The 17,325-nt window shown below is 41.9% G+C and overlaps 1 protein-coding gene across 8 annotated transcripts in view; it reads right to left on the bottom strand.

The window, feature by feature from the left end:
* EFCC1 (EF-hand and coiled-coil domain containing 1) overlaps positions 1 to 17,325 on the bottom strand; it is a 66,195-nt gene that overhangs the window by 45,314 nt on the left and 3,556 nt on the right. For all 8 annotated transcript variants that reach the window (XM_081176599.1, XM_081176602.1, XM_081176601.1 and 5 more), the window contains exon 2: positions 16,608 to 17,017. In XM_081176599.1, the coding sequence (XP_081032725.1) occupies positions 16,608 to 17,017 (410 nt within the window). The remainder of the gene's footprint in view (positions 1 to 16,607; positions 17,018 to 17,325) is intronic.

Below are 17,325 nucleotides of genomic sequence, written 5' to 3'. Positions count from 1 at the left end.
CATGTATGTATTAAAAATATGTATTTTTAACTTAACAGTATCTCTGGATTGTGGGATAACCAGACTCGTTTAACCATCATGCTTAAGTCACACATGACAGAGTTAATACCATAAAGTAAGCTGCCAGGCTTAGCTATGTCCGCTTCCCCTCACCTTTGGAGGAGCTAGGTAATCAAGCTTTATTCTCCTCCAGTCTACATGTGAACTTCAGTGTGTGAGCTCTGAGCTGCTCCTTCCAGCCACATAGCTTTAACAAGCCTCTCTTGAGTTCCCATACCAATAAACTAGGAACTTTTACCACTTCCAGCTAAGCTAGCTACCGCCTGGGCAACTTTTTCTGCAGCACATGAACCTGACCTTTGAAGAGTTTGTAAGTAAACCAATTTTTAACATACCAAGCATGTGGTCTTTTTTCCTATGCTGAGGGATGAGAAAACTTTGGAAAGAAATTTTTTAAGGGGACATTTTGCAATTCACTTGGAAGGGCGTATTTTAAAGGTCCAACAACCTATATTTCCACGCTTTACTTTGCTGCATATTTTGTGATTTTAAATCTCTACTGTGGTTCTCTCACCAAAGAAGACTTGCCCTAAACAGGGATCTCGGTGCGCATATATATATGCACCAACATGGATCTCAAGAATGAGTACCTTAAAATAATAAGGAATTTCATTTTTACATTTAGAAATTATCATTTTGTCTCCTGAAGGAAAGTTGAACCAGATCTTTAAACCTGTTTAGAGGCAGAAAACTATGCATGCCATTGAGGGGGGGTGTAGCCAATGTCCATTACAACATATTGATATATGGAATATCAGAGCTTTTTCTAGCAGATATAAATTAATAAATATGCTGCAAAGAACACAGCCAAAATTATGCAGAATAAATTGTCAGTGGACCATATTTCATCTGTCTACAGAATGTGTACACACACACACACACACAAATATTTTGTGTGTGTATGCATACATCTGTTTTATGAATATATATATATATATATATATATATATATATATGTATGTATGACTTGTTCACACACAGAGAGGGACATGCACAGAAAGAGAACAGGAAACTATAAACCCAACAACACAATGGAAAGCTCTGGTGCATATAATTTTTTCAGTTATTTTCTGAGATGAATAAAAGAATACATTGCAAATGTTTGTTCTTTCATCCTTTTAACAGTACTAACCATGGAGCCTTTAATCTAGGCAAGAAAGAATTTAAATGAGTTTCTCAAATCTTGAAAAAAAATAAAAGATACAAGGAAGTTAAATATAACCTGCTACTTTTTAAGTGGCCTTTATTTTATTTTTTTTAATAAAAAAGCTGAAAACAGAAAACCAAATGCAGTACTCAAATCAATGGGCTGTTTTGTACAAAACACTAAACCATAGGTTAGTGCTACATGTGTGAGCCAGACTAAGTCTGACCAAACCTTGGGATCATGTACACACACACACACACACACACACACACACGGGGGGGGGGACGGGGGGAGAGAGAGAGAGAGAGAAGGGAGGATCCTACTATTGTGTTTACTTTCAATATCTACTAAACCTGGTTTGTTATTATGTACGAACCAGGGCTTGTGGTTTAAATCAAATTTGGATTAGTTGAACAAGCCAGCTTCATAAGCCATGGTTTGGAAATAGCTTGGCTGGAAACTTACAAGTTTGTTTTAAATGGCAGCTGTTGCTAAGTAATGACAAGCTAGGATTTGTGGAAGCTGAATGTAAACCCAGGAAAAGTCCTTCTGCTGGTTGCTCAGTGGAGGCAGGCTATGAACAATAATGAGGGGAGTTTAGACCACACACAGTTGAGGAAACTATGAGCCACAGAACTGCCATATTTGCGTAATGACACAGTTCATTGTGGTATCAACAGATGCATTAAAAAGAGGTAAAAAAATACCCTGCTCAATTTATCACATTTATAGTGTGCCTTTCCACAGAAGCATTCCAAGTAACTCAGCAACTTAATTTTTTTTTTAAAAACCCTCAAAACTTCAAAAACCCAAACATCCAGAAAAATATATTAAAAACAGTCAGAAAACAATAAAAATAAACAAAGGTAAATTAACAGTCCTGATCTCCAAACAACACACAAGAGATTCTGGCAACTTCACCAACAGGCTTCTAATCTTAGTGTTTCTTACGTCTGGAAGTGACACACTCCTGATGAACTACTTTGCAAACTGAGGGAGGGCTGCTTGTATTAACCTGCTGAGGCATTATTAGAGGCCTAGCTTCAGGCACCTTCAAAGGCTAAGTGGGTGGATACCGGAGATGGGGCCTCTTCTGTTGCGAGGCCCAGACTCCCAACCCCATTTTCCCAAGGAGGTTTCAGTGCTTATTTATTTATTTATTTGGAAACATTATGATTATTACCACTGGCAATTTAGAACATACATTGGACTTACAGCTTGCAAAGGATTTTGTAAGAGACTATATTTTGCAACATCTCCATAAAGCAATCTTTATAGCATATACCAATTTTTGCCAGCCTGATGCCTTCCACATGTTTTGGACTAAAAGGAAATGTAGAAGTTGAACAAGGAGGGCACCAGGAAATGGCAGACTTTGGGCATCAAAATTTCAGCGGCGCCCTGAGATGCCAAAATTTGGTGCCCACCCTGTCATTAGACATTGTTGCGGTGCCCCCTGCTGCACCCTCTCGACTCGGTGCTCAGTGTGGGCAAATGGGTCGCACTCCCTTAAATGTGCCTCTGCACCAGGTTGCATATGCTGCAAGAAACCTGTAGAACCGATGTCTTTGCAAAATAAACACAGTGGTACCTCTGGTTGCGGACGGGCTCCTTTCCGGAGGTCTGGTCGGATCCCAAGGTTTCCACAACCTGAGGACCACTTCTGCGCATGCGTCGAAACCCGGTAAAATACTTCCGGGTTTGCTGCGCACACATCCCAAAGTTTACGTAACCAGAGGGTTACGTAAACGGAGGTACGACTGTAAATAGAAACACAAACAAGTAAGAGTCTACACAGAAGGACCTATCAGGCTCCATTTTAAAAACTGAAGGCATTGTCCCTCCAACCTAGAAGACTGATAGGGAATGCTACTTCTTTGCTCCTCTGGTCTTATCGTACCATAAAAAAAAGTACCTGTGCTTCGAAGATGCCGGGGCTTTACAAGGCCTGGCTATTGTTTGTTACATAGAGACAAGAGAATGCCTCCCCACCAAGGCCTTTCAACTACCAGACTCTGCCCTCAGCGAAATAAAGGAAACAATCAGCGGACTGTTCTCCACTGCCTCCAGATGGTGCCCCACATCCAGCCCCGCTCTTGGTTGCCCTCTTCTTCTTCTTTGTTTTGTTTTACACACACTGTGCGGTTTCATCATTCATCCTGACTGTTTGATTTAAGTCTCCATTCCCTGGATCAAGAAAGGCCTGGCAAGGGAGGAAGAATGAAAGAAAGTGACACATTGACAGCTTCTTTTTCACAGTAATGAACCAAACTGCACTCTCTTCTCCCCGCCGGCCTTTTACTATCGTCTTTTCTTCCTCTATAAAGGAACCCCGAGGGGACAGAGGGACAGGTTGGGGGATCAGCTCAGAAGTCTCTTCCACATATAATGTTCTGTGCCTCCACATGTGGGCTTCTCCAATGGAGCCCCTGCTGAGCCCGAGGATTATTTTTAGCTTATCTAACTCTTGCTTGTTTCCTGTATACAATAAAAGGATATCTGTTGACAAATGGCATTAAAGTTTCATCAGGGTACCTCACAGTCAGAAAGCGTGCAGGCTGTACACCCATGACTTTTGGCTGTCATCAAAAACAAAGTTTCTTTACATTGGCAAACAGAACATTCAGATCTGTTAAATGATCTAAAAGGTTAACTGCTATATCTCCAGTATCAGTAAGACTTTAATCCATTTTTAAAAAATCAGATTTGCATGCAAGGGATAGGAAGACAGGAGGCAATCTTTGTAGAATCGGATGCTTTGTGTTCTTTGCTTTACAAAAGCAAAACACAGATTTTTTTCAGTCCAATATCAGGTGCTATTGCATCTATAACCAATCTCTGGGTATCCTAGTAAAGGGGTCTGAGTTGAAGTTTCTGTCCTGAAGCCAAGTGGGTGTAGAAGTGCCATAGAACTTCTGGAATCAGCCTGGGGAGGACCAGCTTAGTTGACCTGTGTCTTGAGGTGGTCCATAACCCAGGCATGACCCTGTCCAAACTTCAGCCTTCCCATGGAAGGCTGATATAGGATACACACCCGATGCCTAAGCCAAAGCCTACCTAAATCTGTAATCAATAAAGTTGTGGCCGAGTCTTAACTCCAGAAAGTTGTGTCAAGTTTGTTCCACCCATTATCACTTCATGACTCTGCCTAAGGGGCACGCTGCAAGTGGGTCCACAACCTCTTAGAGTCTTTGGCAAAATCAATATTCTGAATTAAGTTGTTTTAAGGAAACTGTTCCAACTTCAGGGGGAAATGTGTCTTTGCTCACTGGGTCTGCTCCAATTTCACTTCAGAATCAATTATATACTTTTTGTCATGATTTGTCTACAATATGGCTTCTCAAGCCTGATTGTGATAAGCTTTCAAGTTAAAAAAAGAAAATGCCCAAGGCTTCTAAGATAAGAAAATGTGAGATAGTTCTCAGCTAGAGAGCAACAGAAAGAGACTGAATAAGCAGAATTTTGTTTGGTACATATTGGAAGGGGGAAGTGTGTATGACAATATTGAGCCTGATCACAGAAAAGTTCTCTATTTCCCTAGCAACTGCCCATTTAATTTAACAGCTGTTTGTGTTTTGATATTTGTCAGCACAGGCACCAGGTTTCAGAGGGCTGAGATCAAAAACAGCTTGCTAGACCTCCCACCCAGAAGCAAGGGGCTCCTCCTCCCAGCAGAGCCAAGTTTACCTAATTGCAGATGGTGGGAGAGCCCCCCCCCCCATTTTATCCTTATAGCAACTCTATGAGATTGATTAAGCCAGGCATATGGTAATTCGGTCCTCCAGATGTTTTGAGACTACAATTCCCATCAACCCTGACCACTGGTCCTGTTAGCTAGGGATGATGGGAGTTGTAGTCCCAAAACATCTGGCGGGCCGAGTTTGCCTATGCCTTGATTAGGCTGAGGGACAGACTGACTGACTCACTCAAAGTCACCCATCAAGCTTCATGGTTGAGTTGGGATTTCAACTCTCGCCTCTCAGGTCCTAGTTCCGACCACCACTCCACATGGGCTCTCCAGTGCATGACCTCTGCTGTGTGCTACTACCAGATCCGACCAAACATTAACTAACACACATGCACACAAGCTACTAGAATAAGAATGGAGAAAATAGCAAATGTGGTTTCTTCTGCTTCCAGTACCATTTCCCAATGCATGACCTCTATCTGTGCACATTCATAATAGCTTTTCTGATAGGTATCATCCCATAAGGATTCCCTGCAATGATTTGTTCACATGCGGTTTGTCCACTCAAGAACACTTCGCCAATGATTAATACTACTCTACATCCTGGGAGATTTGAATCCCTGCACAATCCATCTTCTTGCAAAACGTAGTGTTTTATTTATATGAAATTCTACACCATGTCCCTTTTTGAAGATGCTGCCCTGCTATTTCTGGATTTGTCTTTTTTTCATATTATTTTTATGTTAAAAGAAATGAGAGAAAAGAAACAAAGCATTCAAAGGAAGGAAGAAACAGCATAATCATAGGGATATCGTAAAGTACTCCAGCTCCACTGAAGGGCAGAAATGAAGCCAGAATCAGGATGCAAGCAGCCAGCTAAGAGTTTCTTGAGTGGAAAAGAGAAGAAATTGAATTAACTCACACAATAATAAAAGTAGCAGCCTGTATAGACCCGCCTGATGATTCACAAATTCATTAATGTTGCACCCTCAAGTTCACCTGCTTAAATTGAAAACAGGGATTGAGGGGCTGGAGAGGACAGAGGAGATGTATACTTCCTGCTACCAGAATACAATGGTACCTCGGGTTACATACGCTTCAGGTTACAGACTCCACTAACCCAGAAATAGTGCTTCAGGATGAGAACAGAAATCGTGCTCTGGTGGCGTGGCGGCAGCAGGAGGCCCCATTAGCTAAAGTGGTGCTTCAGGTTAAGAACAGTTTCAGGTTAAGAACGGACCTCCGGAACGAAATAAGTACTTATCCTGAGGTACCACTGTAGAGATAAACATGCAAACCGGGCTATCACGCTTATTTAAAAGCAGGTGAAAAACCCAGAATCTGGACTTTGCCATTGAGTATTTTGAGGAAGAGAATGAAATTTGGCTCCATCCCTTTCCACAGCAACTCACTTTTATGAAAAGTCACCTTATGATTTTTAGAGAATTGTTGTCTGGGCAGCCTAGGACCTCCACACACACTGCCCAGCCTTGTACACTGGGGAGGTCATTTCGGTGCTAACGCAGCAGTTTGGCTTCACCCCCAGAAGAGCACCGCATTGTCTCTTGAGCCAGACGGATGCCAACATTTGCATGTGCAGCCTGGTTTGTGTGTATGCAACTGTTTGTGAGAAAGACCAACCTCTTTAGATCTTGTTTTGGGCTTCTTGGGTAGAAGTTGCCAAAGACATCCTCTTTGCTCCCGTGCGGAAGTTGGCCCTGTTCCTTTTCAAAATCCCAATATTACTTTCATTACTTATATAGTGCTATCAGCATGCATAGGGTCTTGAGTTCAACTTCCTCCACCTAATTCTGCAGCAAGTTTCATTGCCAAGTACTGTAAGTAAGTCTAGGCACCGTGTTCTCTTATTGACAATCCAAAATAGCATGAGCTGATGCTTTTTGCTTTACATGAAGCTGGATTGTTTACATCAGCTTTCCAAAACATCTGGCTGGCACCAGGTGGCCAAAGGCTGGTTTTCATCTTCAACGGCTTCTTTCAAGTCTGACATTAAACACAATGCTAGACCTACTGGGTTGCTGTGAAGAATTTTCAATTATTCTTAACTCAAGCAACCAGTAGCTAAGCTCAAATATCCCAGACCTTAAAAGTTGGCTAACCTCACAACATGCTTTACTAAATACCTCCAGTGTGTTATATGAACAACTGCCAAGTATACTGGGTTGGGGGTCGTGTCAAGTCTAGAGAGTAAAAAACAGAGCAGATACGCACTGTGTGCCAATTTCTCTGTGTTATGACTAATGTGACATCATGAGTCGCCACTAAATCACTGCACTATGAAAACAAACACTCCATCACAACAGAGCACTCAACCTTCATCTTGTTCTGTGGCAAAAAATAAAAAAATCTCTGGAGGTTTTCCAAAGCCACCTGCTACCTAGTACTTAGCACCTCTATCATCCATGTCAATGATAGGGGCTGTGAGCTAGTACCTGGAAAGTGGGAACTTTCCATAGCTTGTCACAGACACATAGAAGCGTTCAGTAGGTTCTAAAGAGGCATTTTCAAAGGACCATTCAATCACAAGACCATATGGATCACTTTTATGCATTTGGCCCAAGGTGCAGCATTCTGTACACCCAGGAAACTCAGGAGCATCTCCATCAATAGCATGCACATCTACTGTGTGTGTTCCCAGTCTCTTGAGCATTAACTTATCAGAGACTTCTCAAAGTTTAATCAGGGCTAAAAGCCATTATTGGATCATTTGCAGCTGCACAAATAGGGACACGAAGATTAGATGTTACAGGGAATGTCCAAACTTTCAGTGACTATAGGTACAGTGGTGCCTCGCAAGACGAAATTAATCTGTTCCGCGAGTCTCTTCGTCTAGCGGTTTTTTCGCCTTGCGAAGCAACCCTATTAGCGGCTTAGCGGCTTAGCGCTATTAGCGGTTTAGCGGCTATTAAAGGCTTAGCGGCTAAAAGGCTATTAGCGGCTTAGAAAAAAGGGGGGGAGCGAAAAAAATCGCAAGACTCGCAAGACTTTCTTGTTTTGCGAAGCAAGCCCATAGGGAAATTTGTCTTGCAAAGCGCATCGAAAAACGGAAAACCCTTTCGTCTAGCGGGTTTTTCGTATTGCGAGGCATTCGTCTTGCGGGGCACCACTGTATTGAGATGCGAGTGCTAAAATTCCTTGGTTATTAAACAAGAAGGCAGTAGTTGCCTAAAAGGAGGGGTGCAAATTTTCAGTAGTTTTGCAGAGCTGGTATTCTACAATGCAATGTGGCAATTGCAATTGCTCCACTCCTTTGTAATCTTCATCAACTTGCCATGTGTTTGTAGTTTGATACTATTCAAGTGCATTCAGCATGATACAGTTGGCATCATGAAAATGCTTAAAGCCTGGAAAGGCTTTTATTGTTTTACTTAGATTCTTATATCACAAACCAGGAGTTGCACTCTGTTGCTAAGCCACAAACGTTCAGAACCGCATACGATGAACCTGGCAACTGGAACATTCCTAGTAGAAGTGAAGTATGTGTTTTATGCCAAGAACATGGAAATTTAGGTTTCTGATGCTGTATCACTGTTAGTTCCAGTTCACACATGTAAGATGGGAAACATCAGCTGCATAAATAAGATCACTTCCTGAAGAAAAATACAAGAAGCCATAGAGTCAACAGAGAAACATAACTGGACCTTCCTACTTATCATCTTCAGGCAACTGTATCCAGCTAAGTTCTACTCAGAGAAGCCCCACTGAAATTGATGAACCAAAGTTAGCAACGTCCATTAATTTAAATGGGACTATTCCAACTAACATCATATACAACCCAATGCACTGGTAGTACATGATTAATCGCAAAATAGAACTTAGCATAAAATACTAAACAAAAGAAAGTACAATGGTTATAAAAGCAAATAAACTGAAAATGGCTTCCAGAAAGCAAAAGAAAAAGAAAGAAATATACATGGTGTGCATTCTAATTCTTGATATATGCATACTTTATTCTTTTCTCTCTTTTTTAAGGCAGAACCTTGTAAGGTTCTTTGTTATGGTGAAGAATGTACCACACACACTGTGACAAAATTCCCTTGATCCTTTGGCCTGCAAGTTTTTTTTGTCCCCATTTTCCATTCCATTTGTGCTTCACAGCCTTAGTATTTAGCACAGAGAAGGTGTGCATCACAATGCAGGTTGCTAAGTGACAGTTACAATATGTGCAACGAACAGCTCCCACACAGGCTTATGGAATCTCTCAGACTGTGCAAATGTAGAACTGATTGAATGAACAGTGGGTGACACTATATTGTGCTTCCATGGAATTGCTTCAACCCAAGTAAGTCAATACCCCCCAGCCTTTTTTTTTTTTTTTACAAAGAACAAATGAGAAAATGGGAGATTTAATTAGAAGTCTAGCAATCTTACCTAAAAATAACACGCTGTGTAACAAAATGCAACTTCCATAAAATTTCCAAAACTGAAAAGGCTTGTGAAGGGTAGATTTTGCTTTGTCCAGTTGTCATGTTAAACAGATAAGGACAACAATAGATAAGGCTGACATATTGAAAATGTGATTAGCTCACACATAATACACTCTTATTCCTTATTCTAGATAACTTAGTATATAATGGATACTCTTTACAGCTCAACATTATAACTGAAGTTAACAGACTAGAAAATGCACTCACGTAACATGAAATCACTTTTTCTTTTTTGATGTTCAGCATGCAAATTAATTGTAAAATACACTCAGACCATGGGAACAATGGAGGGGATGAGGGTGGCAAGAAAAAAAGAAGGGAGGTGCAATCAGCTAGAAAAGGCTGGAGGTTTGTTGTAAACAGCTGAAATGTAAAACTGAAAATGAGAAATCTGTGCTTAGTTCAACACCCATTCAGTGTGTTTTCCCATTAACCTTGAAAGTGATCATATTTATGGTAGCCGTGTCAGCTGTTCTTAAGTATTCAAATTTTCATTTCCCAGTTCCACATTTCTCTTTCAGCTTTAAATACAGCAATCAAAACGCCCATGCCCACAGCACCATTGTCAATTTATCAGTAAATTATATAAGCCAATAGCTAACTCATTTCCCAAGTATAGATCCTTATGCAGCCAATATGGCATCTAGCCACATTCAAGAGCAGGCATCCCCAAACTTGGCCCTCCAGATGTTTTGGGGCTACAGTTCCTATCATTCCTATCTAACAGGACCAGTGGTCGGGGATGATGGGAATTGTAGTGCCTGTTCAAGAGGGAGATTATTAGTGGAGGTGGTGACAGCTGCCATGGCACTAACAGCCACAGGGGTGGGGGCAGGTAGCAGCTAGTCACAGAGTTGGTGGCAGCAGCAGGGAGTCAGGGCAGGTCTATGGGTGGCAAATAGGCTGGGCATAATCCACCACTCTTTGTGATCTGCTGCCTAAGGCACGTGTCTCAGTGTTCCTCATTAAATGTCCAGCTCTGCAGAGTATCCTGGGAAAGGGTATGGAGTACACCTGGACAGGAGTACTCCACACTTCAACATCTTGTTTCAGGTCCCACTTGAGGAAGATGAAAATAGTATGGAATTGTTCTGAGAGAAGACAAAATTTGACACCTCCTTGAATATATTCACTGAAGAGAAATTTAAGGAATGAAATTTGTGAAGAAGGCAGAACTTGTTGAAAGACATGCAGTGGTGGAGCTCCTCAAAATTTTGACCGATTCTGGCCCACAACAAAGACGTGCGTATGCCGATTTGGCTATAAACAGCGGCCCTGGGTATGTTGTGCTGTAGTAGAAGTAGGCAAAGGTAAAGATTCCTATCTTATTGACTTTTTTAGACTAAAATATAAAAACACCTCCCAGAGGTCTCCATCTGCTGTAGCTGCTGAGAGCCAGCGTGGTGTAGTAGTTAAGAGCAGTGGACTCGTAATCTGGCGAACTGGGTTCATTTCCCCGCTCCTCCACATGCAGCTACTGGGTGACCTTGGGTTAGTCACACTTTTCTGAAGTCTCTCAGCCTCACTCACCTCACAGAGTGTTTGTTGTGGGGGAGGAAGGGAAAGGAAAGGAGATTCTTAGCCACTTTGAGACTCATTAAGGGGAGTGAAAGGCAGGATTATCAAGTCCAAGCTCTTCTTCTTCTAGGTGCTTCCAAAATGGCAGCTAGCCACCAGAGGAACTCAGGCAGACTATTCTCTTAATACAAATGAAAGGAATGGCACAACAACTGAGAGCCCTTAAGGATCAGAGAGAAAACTTGCAGACCTTGGTTCTCGGATCAAGGAGGTGGAGATCATGACATCAGAGGCGATATAATGGAGCATGCTGTGTTTTAAGCTAGTAACGTCTACATGCCTCCAAGCTAGCAAGATCTACTTTGCTTTCCCCCCTAGAACTCACAGGTTCACCAACAGAAGCCAAATACAAATTAGTGTCCTCACTGTCCTTTTGTGGCAGAAGTGAGCTCACTGTCCTTTCTCACAAAAATCCATTCCTTTCCCCCCAAAAAGCTTTTTTAATTGCAGCAACCTAAATTGGGGTGGGGGAGTTGCTGCTGTTGCTGAACAATTAAGCAAGAAATCCTTGACAAGACTGCACAAATCACCCAGATATCCACCAGTAGATTCCCATCTATTCTGCCCACCTCTGGCTTTAAATTAATTAAATTGGAATAATGGTTGAGGACTCCCCCAAACCCCTTAATCCTACTGCTATTTGTGACCACTTCCAACATGAAACTTTAAACAGGTAGAGTACCTGAGAGATTTGTCTCCGTGGATGGCAAGGCAATACTTAAAGGTAAAGGGACCCGTGACCATTAGGTCCAGTTGTGATCGACTCCGGGGTTGCGGCGCTCATCTCACTTTATTGGCCGAGGGAGCCAGCGTACAGCTTCCGGGTCATGTGGCCAGCATGACTAAGCCGCTTCTGGCGAGCCAGAGCAGCGCACGGAAACGCCGTTTACCTTCCCGCTAGAGCAGTACTTATTTATCTACTTGCACTTTGACGTGCTTTTGAACTGCTAGGTTGGCAGGAGCAGGGACCGAGCAATGGGAGCTCACCCCGTTGCGGGGATTCGAACCGCAACCTTCTGATCAGCAAGTCCTAGGCTCTGTGGTTTAACCCACAGCGCCACCCGCGTCCCTCCAAGGCAATACTTACTTGCTTTCATGCTATAACCAACTTTTGTGCATATGCTGTGAAAGACAAACTCCAAGAACAGCAAGATTTAAAGAAGCTGGGGAAAAACCAGGGAAGAATTGTACCACTCGACTCTCCTGCAACATATTCACAGTTTAGCATCATGGAAGGGTAAATTCTCAAATAAATTAACTTCAAAACAGAAACGATAACAAAATGTCGGTTCTAGAGTTCCCATCTGATGGACAAGGGAACACGTGATCTTTTCTTCAGCCTCTGTCCTCCAGCCTGCCTCAGTGCCATGTGGACTGAGCAAACGGGTGTCATTTACCCCTCTCAGAGCTACAATCCCCAGCACCCTTGACAAACTACAGTTCCCATGTTTCTTCAGGGGAAGCCATGTGCTTTAAATGTATGGCGTGCACCCAGTTTAGGTAGCAGCGGTGGTGTTCCTCCTGTGCTGCAAAACCACAATGGAAACATTTTGCTATAATTAATGCTTTCCATGGACATTCTTCATGAAAGTGCTCTGGTTTCACCTGGTTTCTCAGCACAATAAATAAACAAGGTTATCAGCCCCTGGGCCCACTTCAGAGAAACATGATCCCGACCCCTGAAACACGGAGTGCTTCCTTTTATATAGCTCTCACTGTGTCCTATCCAGCTCAGGTTAATGCAGCCTCCAGCCAATACAAGGGTAATTCACTCCCAGGCTGAAGTTCCAGCAGACAATCTAATAATCAAGGGATTAGCTGCAAACAGTGACTGATGGCCTTCTAAGAAACAGCAAAAGCTAAAACAAACAGAATGTTTTCAACTATAGGCTGGAAGCACAGGTCTGGGCTCTGGAGGGCTTTGAGGTGACTCTGCACCAATCGCATCTGCTTTCTGCAGGTCTTTAAAACGGCCAGAAGAACAGCTGAAAACATAAACTTTGAAACTCCGTCAGTGGTAAAATGTGCAAGCTGTTAATACAAAACAAGCTTAACACCTCTCTTCGCTTTGGGCATCACAACAAAGCAGCACACAGAATAGGAAGCATGGCCTGCTCTTGTGTATCCTGTTTCCTTTCCCCTCTTCTGCCATTAAATTCTGAAGCTTCTAAAGGGGCTTCCAAAAATAAAAAAAGAAGGAAGGGAGGGGGAAGAGTTGTCTCATCAAATAATAAAATGTGAATAGAGATCTGAGCCACACCTGCCCTAACTGGATAGAGGTAAGCACATACAGTATTCTGCTTCCTACAGTTTCTTCCACAATTCTACAGTTTATTAAATTACATATAAACTTCCTCTTTCACTTCCTCTCTCTTTTGAAGTAAAGATTCTATGGGTCCTGCTACACTGTACATTGGAAGCCATATTCTGAATTTCCCAAATCCCACGCTTTCACATTTTCCTCCTACCAGGCCTGAGATAAGCTGATCATTTATTACAAGGAACATGCCTTTACTCACATGCTGCACACATAAAACACTCCAGCCATAGATTGTCATATTGCTGTAGCTCTCTGAAGTGTTCCCTGGGCAAGCCCAGGCTTCATTTCCCATTGATCTGTAACCAGTTAATCTCCCTTTTCTTAAAAGATGGATTTCATGCACCATTAAACTATGGAAAAACAACTTTGCAAGATTCTAGAGCTGAGCTTCAGTCCTCAATAACGAGGCCAGTACATACCCACTTGCAAGCCTTTTTTCTCCCAACAATGACGCAAAGGGCATTCTTGGTCAACACCCACTTCTGACAATTGTACAGTGCCCCAATTCTACACAGCACTGGAAACTGTCCACCACTAAAATTAATGGAACTAAATTTTAAGAAATGTGCTTAAAATTGGGATGAAAGTCCAAAGAATCCACTTGCCAATGACAAAAGCTTTGATTACCTTTTTTTAAAAAACCCCAACCATTTAACAAACTCTTTCATTACTGCAGACCCCTAGATGAGAATGTATACAATGTTTATAAAATGGCACTGGGCTATTTTTAAAACTTCTTTTACCTCACAATTACAGGACACAATAGCTTTGATTCCCCATATAACTCAGTTGGAACTCTTGTAAGCCGACTGAGAGGAAATGTCAGGTTACGGAGGGAAATGGCTATTGTAGTTGCTCAGAGATTTCAGAATCTCTGCTTTTGAATAACTTGTATAAATGCATTTAGCACATATATAGTATGTTTGAGTGGTCTAAGCACATAATGCACTTTAGGCCACTTTGGGAATTTTTCAGGGATTTCAGGGATTTTTTTCAGCCGGAACTCAATTCCGGCACTTCTCAACGGGGTGCCATTGCCATTCTAAGAGAACGAGGGAGGTGTTTTCTTCTAGAAAAAAACACTGGAAATAACCACTAGAAATAACCAACTAAAAGATATTTGGCCCACAACCCCCCTCAACCCTCTTTACATTAGGGCTGTATGAGATTTCAGTACAACATGCTTGGTCAGATATACCCCATACAAATTAATGCTGTAATTGTTCTCATTATTAAGAAAAACGGTAAAGTGAGCTCCCAGGTATATTAAAAAATGCAAAGCCGTCTATTCAGTTGCTTCTGGCTTTGGTGTCTGATTTAGTCCGTCTTGAGTGAAAGCCTATTTAGTGGCTACCAGGCATGGAATCGGTACTATCCACAATTGGTGTCACTATTAAGTTTGTTTGGAGAGCCAAGTGTACTATGTCAGCAATAATGAGAGCTATGGACCTTGGCTCGTTTTGTCTTGGAGGGTCATCATCTGGTTTTACCCGTGGAGCATAGAACAAAGCAGCAAAATGCCTTCTTTACAGTAGTAAACACTAGCCATAATTCTACACATATCTATGGATGCTTGTCTCTCCAGAATCTATGGAGTCTAAGGATGCTTATCAATGAACTGAGTTTAACCATGAGAAAGGATTGATCCTTAAAAAAAGGACTATAAGCAGACATTTATAGTCTACTAATGGCACTTAACAGTCCAGTCCTAAAAAATGTACTGCATCTGCAAATAAGTGTGCCAAACACAGCCCCAATGTACGTGCATGCATGTGTGCATAAATAAATGTGTGCCTGCATGCATAAATAAATTTCAAAGTTCCTTTACGGTTATGTTGGAAGGGCACTGCACAGCTAATACAATCAGATGCACCACTGCAGATCTTTAGGACTTAAGAAGAAAAGAAGAGTTTGGATTTGATATCCCACTTTATCACTACCCGAAGTAGTCTCAAAGCGGCTAACAATCTCCTTTCCCTTCCTCCCCCACAACAAACACTCTGTGAGGTGAGTGGGGCTGAGAGACTTCAGAGAAGTGTGACTGGCCCAAGGTCACCCAGCAGCTGCATGTGGAGGAGCGGGGAAGCGAACCCGGTTCCCCAGATTACGAGTACATTGCTCTTAACCACTACACCACACTGGCTTTCTTGATACTAGTATGTCAAATTACTTAGGAACATTGGAATCTGCCTTATCAAATTATTGGTCCATCTATCACTACACTGTCTATGAACGCTAACATCCAGCAACTCTCCAGGGTTTGGAGCCAGGATCTTTCTTAGGCACCCTAGAGATTCCAGGGATTGAACCTGGGACCTTCCACGTGCAGAGCAGACATTCTACCACTGAGCCACAGCCCTTCGACAATTCAAGCAGAGGTGGCTCACTGCTTCTTAAATTTTCACCCCACCTCTGCAAGGCAAAGAAAGTCAAGTCATTAAAGCAAGAATCCTATATGCACTTACCTGGAAAACAAGTCCCAGTAAACTGAATGGGACTTCCTTCTGACTAGGCATACATATAGCATTGCACTGTAATAAGCTTCCATAGTACATCCATGTAGTGTTATGATCCCCTTTCTCAGGATCACTTAGCTCTTTTCATCATGACTGGGGAAATGGGAATAATTGCTCACAACTATATACAAAACAAGATGCTAGCACATATCACATCGTACTGCCGTTTTGATCAGTGAATATATTGATAACTAAGTTTCAAGTTTTAAAACTAGTTTTAAATGGACAAACCCACAAATGCAGTTCACTTTTGAAGATCATCCTGACAAAGCAGCTGTTGCCTAACCTAAAAAACAGCAATATAAATGACCATTCTTAACTTCCTGGAGAAAATTTCTTCAAGCGTGGCCCAAAATATTTGGTATAACAGCATAAAGAGAAGTTATGAAGTGCCAAAACATGAGGAATCCCAATGGGTAGCGCTGTACAAATATTCACATAAAGCTAAAATGCAGCCTGCAACCAATGCCCTTAATGATAACCAGCTGGTGGTTTCCGCCCCCCCCCCAACAGCCTCTCCCATTAGATTACATGTTGCCTTTTCTAAACATCAACTCCCACAAGACCATTAATAATGTCTCCTAAATTAGATTGTTAACATCTGCTGATTTTTGTCAATGGCGTGTTGGGCTTTTCTTTGATAGCCTTTCCTGTTCCCACTAAATCATGCTTGCTGTGGCCTTAACTAGAAGGGAGATAAGTGACGCTTTGCTGAGAGTCCCTACTAAGAAAATAACTAGGTAGAGGCCAATTCTTTACCCACCACATTTTAGAAGACGTTTACAACTGAGTTTGCAAACCACACATATACGCTGCATCTGATATTTATTTTTGGCGATTTCAGGCTTACCTATAATATTGTAGCTCTGATTCTAGCTGCTGAATATATATCTGCAGCTGTGGCATTTTATGGGCTTTAGCTTCGAGTTCCTTTACTTTTCCAAGGCTGTTAAGGACAGCATACCGTGCTTCTTCAACCTTTTTCCTCATTTCCACTTGCTCTCTCTTTAGACTGCGGTTGCAGTCTTCCAGGGCGACCAGAGCTTCGTGAGAATTCCTCAGTTCTTTTTCCAGTTCTTGGTTGAACCTAATTGCTTCTTCAATTTGTCCATCCCTAGAACTTCGGATTAATTCAACCTCTTTTAGAACACTTTGAAGGCACTTGGAAGTCTGGGACTGACCGTTAGCTAATTGTCTCCGGTTGCTTATAAAACAGGTCCCATTATTCTTATGGTTAGCATGGCTCTTCCACAATCCTACCTACAATCAACAGGGGAGAGGCAGAAATATAAATTAGAAGGAAAGAAGTTACACTTTAATCAAGCAGATTTGTTTCAAATTCACTTTTGGTCTATGATGTTTTAGAAAGTCCAGCTCATATAGGTCTCAAACAAGGCTAAAGTACCACAAAGACTGAACCATAGACCTATAGATGCCAGAAATTTCCAATGAACAAGAAAAGGAAATGAAATTGCTATAGTTTGCATCTAAGTCTATGGTCACGAATGGAAATCAGTCAACAAATATGACCTATATTTGCTAACATCACTGTTGTTTTAAGTCCCCAA

This window comes from Podarcis bocagei (genome assembly GCF_964188305.1).
Source record: "Podarcis bocagei genome assembly, chromosome: 2".
Classification (NCBI taxonomy): Eukaryota; Metazoa; Chordata; class Lepidosauria; order Squamata; family Lacertidae; genus Podarcis; species Podarcis bocagei.
Note: the sequence above shows the minus strand (reverse complement) of the source record. Positions and strands in the feature narration are given on the sequence as shown.